The sequence below is a fragment of the Buteo buteo genome, chromosome 1 (assembly GCF_964188355.1).
Source record: "Buteo buteo chromosome 1, bButBut1.hap1.1, whole genome shotgun sequence".
Taxonomy (NCBI): domain Eukaryota; kingdom Metazoa; phylum Chordata; class Aves; order Accipitriformes; family Accipitridae; genus Buteo; species Buteo buteo.
In genome coordinates, this window is record NC_134171.1 from 66,940,213 (window position 1) to 66,948,544 (window position 8,332).

Below are 8,332 nucleotides of genomic sequence, written 5' to 3' on the forward strand. Positions count from 1 at the left end.
GGGACTGACTCTGAGCTGCTCTGGTTTGTGAGTCCTCCCTCTTACCCAAAGCATTCACCACTGTGCTCATGTTGTCCTTTTCTCCCAGAGTGGTCAAGCCCTGCATTCCAGCAGCTATCAGGAGTGACACAGACCTGTGCCACCAAGACAGTGGGCTGGGTAAGGATGCTTTCAGACCTGCAGAGCAGTTTGAACAGGCATTCTCTGAAATGGAACATGTGTAACAAGCTACAGATATATTCAGCAAAGGTCCTGACTTGAGAGCTCCTTTCAAGGGCAGAGCCTGTTTAGGATTCTCCTCATTCTAGTTATACTTGCCATTTTTCAGGGTGCCACTGTGTCCAAATAAAACTAGGCAAACCAAAACTGCTTCAAAGCAGTTTCTGGAACCTCACTTTTTTCTTCCTTCTGGCTGATTGATTGCCTTTGGGGCTTTGATTTTTGTGTTCTCAAATGCTCAGAGTTAATGAAGCATTGTTCTCACTTGCCTGGGACAGGAATGCACACAGTCTCTAAATTGATTTCTCAAAATGAACCCCTCCTATCGGGAGGTTGGTTCCATTGCTGTCTCCAACTCCTCTCTTACAAAATCCAAATTTTATCAACTTTTTAATGTCTTTTGTGTGAGATATTTTGCATATTACAAAAATAATTATCGTAAAACATTGCAGTAATACCATTGTTTGAGGTATTTTGCTTGACTCCTGTAAAGACTGTGGTGGTGTAGTAGTTACACAACTGGCTGAATTGTCATTTGAGGTGTGTTACTCTTTCCCCTTTTTCATTCTTTTTAACAGCCTGTTCCATCAACATGGCACTTGGGAGTGTATGCAGGTCCATCATGCAGTCAGGTGTTTGTTAGTGTGGTGTAATTGATCTTGTTTGGGCATCATTACCTGTTTTCCACCATTAGTTCTTTTCTCCCTGCTCTCTGTGCCCCCTGCAATGCTAGTGGTGAATTCTCTTGTCCAGGAATCTGATCTCTGTCCTGTTCCTTTTCTAGGATAACGTGGCATACTTCTGCTACCCCTTCACTTTGGAAATGTTTTTCACCCAAGGAGACGAATTGGAAGGTGTGTTCCCTTGTTCTTCTGAAACGTGAAAAACTGAAATCTTTTGATTGCAGTGTAGGCATCATGCTGTCTGGCATGTTGTTGGTCCCTCACCAATATGAAAAGACAGATCTAAACAAAGGGAAAAGTTGCTCATTCAGCAAATGTTCACCCTGTCACCACACAACCTCTGGGCACATACTGTATTTGCCCTGCCCAGCAGTGCAATAGCATTTGTATGGAATCATTGATGTTGCCCTGCTTCCAGGCTGTAGCCAGCTTTATCCAATTGCAAAACTGCTTGGATCTTAGCTTGTCTGTCTCAAAATGCCTGGCATGCTGGTCTGTGTTGCCATGCGTGGTGTACTGCGTAGAGCCCTGGGACACTGCAGCAAAAGAAACAGGCAGCTTTTTTTGTACACAGCTAAAACTCTCTGCTGAGTCTTACGTTTGTAGACACACTCAGTGACCTGTGTACTCTTTTTATAGTTAATGTCACTTTGAAACTTCCAGCTCTGTTTCAAGCTGGGCTTCTCTGCTGCCTGTTCCTGCTGCTTTACTATGCTACTGCTGCTTCCTCACCGACCCCATTGCTCTTTGGATTGCAATTGCTAGGGACAGCTTTGCAGCATGCCTTGCCACTTGAATCCAATGTATGCATTGGATTTGAGTATTCGACCAATACTAATGGATTTTCAGCCTAGAATAAACACAATGAGTTTGTTTCACCGTGGAAAAAAGAAATGCTTGGAGACCTGTAGGAGAATCCAAGTTAATAATCCTCCAGTAATGGTGGGAAAGGTCACAGATAAAAAGGTTCCCCTGTTTGGCAGCAGATCATTCACAAAAGATTGTCTTGTCTGCTCAAAGATAATTGAGGAACCAGTTTGGACTTGCTCTCAAAACATTTTCCCGAATGTTTAACATCTTTTCAATAATTCTCAAATCTGAGGGTTCAGCTTTTACAAGGGAAAATAATCACCCATACATCTAGGTTAGTCATTGTAGAAGAAATACAGAAAGGACTTCCTACTAGTGGAGTTGGGTGTTTAGCTTTTTTTTTTTTCTCTGTGATAGTCTCCCTCACAAAGCTGTGATCTGCTGCCCTTCCTTGCAGACAGTCTCCCTCAGTGGCCTGTTCTCTACTTTGAGGTCCTCTCCCTGGATTTCTGGCAGAGGTATCGCGTTGAAGGATATGGTTCCTTGGTGCTGCCAGCATCTCCAGGTAAAACATACTTGGGCTGTTATATTAATTGTCTGGGAGAATGAGTTGAGTGATTCTCTTGGGAATGGATTCAGCTGGTCATGGGGAGGCTTTGCCTTTGCATGCTGGAGGGGATAGTTAGCTGTCTGTGGGGCAGCAAAGAAGGATTTGATGCATCCTGTACCATTCTGCCTTGTTGAGACGCATCATGTGTTGCTCTCCTTGCTCCTTCAGTGGTTCCGTCACAAGATCTCACGTGATAAAGCTCTGGGATGATGCTGTATATCCATCTTTACAGTAGCTGTAGCCCTGTCTGTCCCACGTGGAATCTGAGGGTCACAACTATTCTGACACCCATATGTAGTAAGGAGATGCTCCTCATGGGTACTTTCAACGCTGGCTGTGTGACTGTATGGGGCTGACTCATTGGGAAAATGTTACAGAGATACCATGCAGAGTTTCCATTTCCATTCTACTGTGGTTTGGGTCAGCAGGTATCCATCTACTATGCTGTCCTCTGTGACTCTGAATAGATTGTTGGTCATAGCTGCTAAACTGTCCTATTATCCTGGGTCAGGTCTCCACATGCTCACCATCCCTACCTGGCGCCCTGTGGAGCTGGGGACAGTTGCTGAGCTGAGGAGATTTTTCATTGGTGGATCTCCTGAGCTGGAGGACATAACCTACGTCAGGATACCATCAACCTTCAAGGTGGGCTTAGCTGCAGGGCATTGCTCTTGCTGGGAAATGGTAGATTATGCTCTTGGCTTCAGGTGTCTGTGGACAGCCTGGACCAGATTTGAACAAGGATGAGCTGGTGGTCCTGTCCCTCTGACTAAAGAAATGTCTCCTTTGTGAGACTTGTGATCATGAACAGAGGAATGGGCAAACGCTGAGGCAGAGCCCTCTGCCTTCTGAGGTGTGTGCAACTTAGAGAAGTGGGTGAATGCGGACCAAAGCCTTGACTTACCGTTGCCTGTGCTGGCCCTGTCCAGGAAGTGTCTGTCAGGTCAGCATTTGTTACCAGCTATAGACTTCTTCCTGTGTTTTTGTAAGGAATCTGGGCTGTACTGTGGCTGGAACAGTTTCCTGAAGCCAGAAGCTGATAGGTATAAGGCAGGCAGAAATTCTATGTTCTTAAGAAAGCTGCAGAGGTGCTTGCTGGTGTAACGAGCAAGTTGATCGTAGTAGCAGCTTTTTGTGGGAATGGTGCAGTTGTTGAAACCTTCCTCCAGCGCTGCACTATCAGCTTGCTAGTGTTTACTCCTGCCCTCAGCACAGCCTGGAACCATCTGCCCTTCTTTCTGATCTCGCTTTCTATGTGCAGCGGGAAAGGTAGAGACTGTCCTCACAGGAGTGCATGCTCTTGGTGGGGCATGCTCATTTTTGCTAGGGTCAGCTTGCTGCAGCCGGTTGCAGGCTGTGGTTACTCTAATTTGTACCATCTTTGCAGGGAGAGCGTCTGAGCCGCTTTGGTTTTCGCACAGAGACAACAGGGAGTGTCACGTTCCGGCTTTACTGCCTGCAGCAGTCTAAGTAAGTGCAGCAAAGTGAGTACGAGCTCCATCTTGTGTGCTGTGCTTTAGTAGGCCTGACCTCCTATTGTACTTCTGTGCAGAGCCTTTCTGGAAACCAGTGCTCTGAGGCAGCGCGTGCAGAGTGTACTGGACCGGCTTGGAGGCTTCAGCCAGCAGAGCTCTGTCTACAACGTTTTGGGTAGGGCTTTCAGTGTCATTCTCCTTGGCGAGCCTTTGGCTCACTTTTGCCCCCTTTTTACAGAGTGGACAGGATATTTCAAGAGAATCCATTACCATGGGGATAATTGTCCCCCCATGAGCTCTCTGAGTCCATAGCAGAGGTTAAATGTTCAGACCTGAGCTGGAAACTTCAGGAGGCATCAGCCCTCAGCAGGCAGGAGCGATAACCGTGCTGTGAGGGCAAAGCCTAGGCTGGGCTGCCCAGTCTCGCCTGGCACTGAGCATAGCTTGTAGCACTGATGCACAGGCTCTGTGTCTGATTCCATTATGCACAGAGCAAAGACAGTGCTAGAAATAAGTGAAGAGAGCAGCAAGGACCAAGTGCTTTGTTGGTGGAACTTAGTAATAGGAAGTGAGACTCCTGCTCCAGGAGAGCTGATGTTCAGTGGACAGACTCATCCCTTCCCTGAGGCTGTCTGATGCATTCTGTCATCTGCTGTGTTGTAGAGGCTTTCCAGAGGGCACGGCGCCGGATGCAGGAAGCACGCGAGAGCCTTCCTCAGGACCTCATCAGCACCTCTGCCTCCACTGTGCACCAGTCGCAGGAGCCATGACTGACCACCTCCACTGCCTGGGAGCATTTAGCATCTTCTCTCTGACACGAGCTGCCGTTGTTCAGTAGGAGTCACAGTGCTGGTGCCTGGAAGCTTTCGAAGCCTTTCCTTTGTCATTTTCCTTGGGTGGGGGAAGGAGTCTGTAACACATCCAGACCCAGAATCTTTGCATTTCCACAGGAACCTGTGGAAGGAGCACCATTTCTTCAAGGTATTTTGTTACCAGGCCCTAACAACACAGCCAATTATCCACGTTTTTGCTGAGCAGACTAAAATACTGACATGGGACCTGTGAACCCTTTAACACCTTTTCAGGAATTGAATAGTAAATGATTAGAAAAAATTCAAGTCTACATAACTTGGTAGATTTAGTTTTCTTCCTAAAGAAAAGGGTGATGTTGAAGGTCAAGGCATGAATGCTGTTTGAGATTTAATGAAATGAGTAGATAACTTCTCGAGAAGTGCTGATAATCATTGTCAGCATTTGTAGCTATGGGTCAGTCAATACTAAAATGAATCTGTTCCACCTGTGCCTTAAGATTGATTCATTCCTAGAGAGAAAGCTCTCTGCTACATGTAATATACGAAAGCAAAGCAAAGGAGTGACGTTTGACAGATTGAGAACTGGAGAAAAGGGTTACATTCTGTATTGCCTTGTGTGTGCTCATAACATTTCTGGCTCTGCAGTGATGAGCAGGAGGATTCTTTGTTCAAGAATACAACTGAAAACACACATTCCCCTTAGTTCATAGCAGAACTTTGGCTGGAGCTGGACAATTTGCAGACAACGAGAGCAGATTATAACATTTGCACATCAGCCGAACTTTGAACTGTTCAAGCTGTTCCTTTGAGCTACGGTTCATTGTTCCATCTCTGATTGCAGTATACTGCATTGCTTCCTGGGGAAGCATGTGTGTACCTGGTTTTTACCCAGTTTCTTCTGTTCTTTTCTCAGACTTTTTTTTTCTTTCCTGTTTTTGTTCCTGCCTCAAGTTCACAGAAGCGAGGCTACCTGCAGACTGACAGTGCTACTGTGTTGATTTGTGCACGAGTCATATTTCCATATGTTCTCCTCTGCTCCTAACACAAGGGATAGGAAGAAAAGTCTCGGGCTGAGATCATGCAGGTCTGAATGTGTCTGTAAAGTTAGAATTCACACGCAGAATATGAAATAGGAATTGGCCTTCCTCCTTTTGCTCTGCACGTTCCTCCTTCACAGGGAGCATGAGACTCATGGCTGCAGCAATGTGTGTGATTGTTACAACATCCACCTCTTCCCTGCTGCTCCGTTGTCTTCCTCACTCCCTTCTTGCCATTTTGATCCTGTCCCAGCCTTCACTGGGAAAACCAAACTCCTAGCTTTGTTCCTCCTTCACCTTTGTTGTAATTCCTAGATCTGTTTGACAGCTTGAATGTGTCTGGCAGTTTCAATTGTAAAAGGATTTTTGCTCACCTTCCTCCCCTGCTACCCCTCCTTTTTGATGGAAGAGTGTGTATTAGATAGCATGGCCTGTTAAGCAGAGCACAGTGTCCTTGGCCTCGAGCTGGATGTTGTGTCTTGTGCATGAGTCAGTTCTCCACTTAGGCTTTTGATGTGATGGCTGTGAAGGCACAGGCCCAGTTCTGGAGGACCAGATTTCAGGTGTGTGCACTATCATGGTCTTTAGTAATCTAGTCACGTTTCACCAGGGATTGACCCACTCAGTGCCCAGGATGAAAAGCATTCACTGAGTATGTAGCACTTGCTATCTCTTTTTTTTTATCATAATTCATGTCATGGCCCTGTATGTTTATTGCATGCTATCTAAGCAATACTTAATTTCCTTCTGGGTGTTTCTGTTGTGCTTATCACTAATAGCTGAATTGCATGTCTCTGAAACCCTTTTCAGGATTGAGTTACAAGATCAAGAGAATATTCTTTTTATCAATAAAGTAACAAAACACCTTTCTGATTGAGATGATGCCAAAGGCAGATCCTGTTAGAGAGTGGACTCTTCTGATTATAAGATCAGGTTCCCAACTCATGCTCATTGCTTAGCACATTTTTATGGCAGGATTTGGTGTATTGAGTGTTGAGATGACACAGAGGCACAGTAAGGTTTACATAATGATACTAGTTTTGCTAGTTAAACCTCTGAATAGTGTAAAATCTTACAGAAACTCTTACAGAGAGCAAAATTTGAAAATAAAAAATTATCATAACCAAAGAAGTAATTCTTCCAAAGTAAGATATTGTTAGCAGTTTTTCGCCTTCATACTTGCAGCCTCCTTGGCCTGACAGAACAAAATGGTGATCGTAAAAGGTGTTTTGGCGAAAGCCTTCAGCAAATGTTCTTTGAATATGCCCTTTTATAAATGAAACTAGCAAATTTCCATATACATGTACATGTATGAAAATGTCACTGATCTTTTAATAAAAACTGGCATTTGGTGCAGGGCTTGTGCTCTGAACTTGCTGAGGAGCCTGGCCAGCTGGAATGGGGGTTATGCATCGACCAGGTATGCACAGATGAAATAGGAGGTGGCCCATGGGGACTGGCAGAAGGGGAGGCCAGTGATGTCCTGGGAGTTGTGAGGATTTCCCCTGTGCAAAAGTGTCCCTACACTTTGCACCAGAGGGGTGCCTTTGCATTGAAGCTCAACAGGAGAAGGGAGAGGAAGGGGCAGTTGCGGGTGCAAAAGAGCTTGGGATGGGAGGGCACTAGTTAATAGGACAGGGGAGCCTGGCAGACTGGGCGATGCCATGAACTGAAGATGGAGGGAGGCTGGAGGGCAGGAGGAGCCTGCAGCAGGTGCAGGCTAGGCAGTGCTTCAGACTCTCGGGGGGACCAGAGCAGGTCTAGCAGTGAGAGTCAGAGGTTGGTGCTGTCCCTGGGGCATGGCCAGCAGCCCCCCAGCTCTGGCTACATCAGCTGCAGCAACGTAGCTGGGTTCTCTTGAGCTCTGTTGGGGCAGACTGGAGCTTGTGATGTTTTTTTGAGTGCCAGCTGAACTTCCAGCTGAACGGGCTGGAATCCTGCAGCCTTACCAGTGATGTGGTCTGCATGGGGGCAGGAACCAGCTGAAAGTCCCTAGGGGCCTTCCAGGCATCTCATTAAATAAACTGTGCAAACAAAGGGTAATTGCAGAAATGTTGGCTTGGTGGACGAAAAGGCTGTGGGCACAGGGCATGACACAAATCAGCAGCCATTAGAAATTCCAGTGTAAATGTATCAGAAAAAGAAGACCTAGAAATGAGTCATTCACGTCACTGGGGGAGCAGCTTTCCACCAAAGAAGTCAGACCCCAGGAATGGGTTTCGCTCTCAACTGGGGAAGATTTGGGCTGTGGTAACTTCAAACTAGAGCCTTGCCAGCAAACCTCAAACACCTCTTTGGCTTGGTCCCATCCCAGTGCTTGTGACGAACTGGGGACACAGCGTTATTCTCCTGATGTGACTGCAGGGGACATTCTGGCCTGGGAGGGTGGGCTGTGCTGCCTGTCTTCCACGCTGCCGTCCCGGCAGCCAGAGGTTGTGCAGCCGGGAGGTGTGTTTGGGAAGGACGTTGGGCTGCACGCGAAGCAGAGCTGCAAGCTCTGGAGGAGAAGGAGCTGCAGCAGGCACATGTCCTACAGAGATTTGTCTTGCCACTGCATGGTGCGTGGGGAGGAAGAGGTGTGTTTTATCTGCACTGTAGGGTTTAAGTGGTCATTATTAAACAACTACCAGAGGCTGCTTGTTGGCTCAATATATTTTAAGTTTAGCCGCTGGGTTGGAGTGTCAGA

General features: G+C 46.6%; 1 protein-coding gene across 5 annotated transcripts in view; it reads left to right on the plus strand.

Annotated features, from left to right (window-relative positions):
* The window catches only part of MKS1 (MKS transition zone complex subunit 1), a 47,364-nt gene extending 40,333 nt beyond the window's left edge, over positions 1-7,031 (plus strand). Inside the window, exons 11-17 of one of the 5 annotated variants that reach the window (XM_075034678.1) lie at positions 89-159; positions 1,004-1,073; positions 2,170-2,277; positions 2,834-2,967; positions 3,710-3,792; positions 3,875-3,972; positions 4,461-7,026. In XM_075034678.1, the coding sequence (XP_074890779.1) occupies positions 89-159; positions 1,004-1,073; positions 2,170-2,277; positions 2,834-2,967; positions 3,710-3,792; positions 3,875-3,972; positions 4,461-4,567 (671 nt within the window). In that variant the 3' untranslated portion in view covers positions 4,568-7,026. Of the gene's footprint in view, positions 1-88; positions 160-1,003; positions 1,074-2,169; positions 2,278-2,490; positions 2,968-3,709; positions 3,793-3,874; positions 3,973-4,460 lie in introns of those variants that run through there. The other 4 variants (XM_075034657.1, XR_012651419.1, XR_012651421.1 and 1 more) reach the window with 4 other exon arrangements.
* The last annotated feature ends 1,301 nt before the right edge of the window (positions 7,032-8,332 follow it).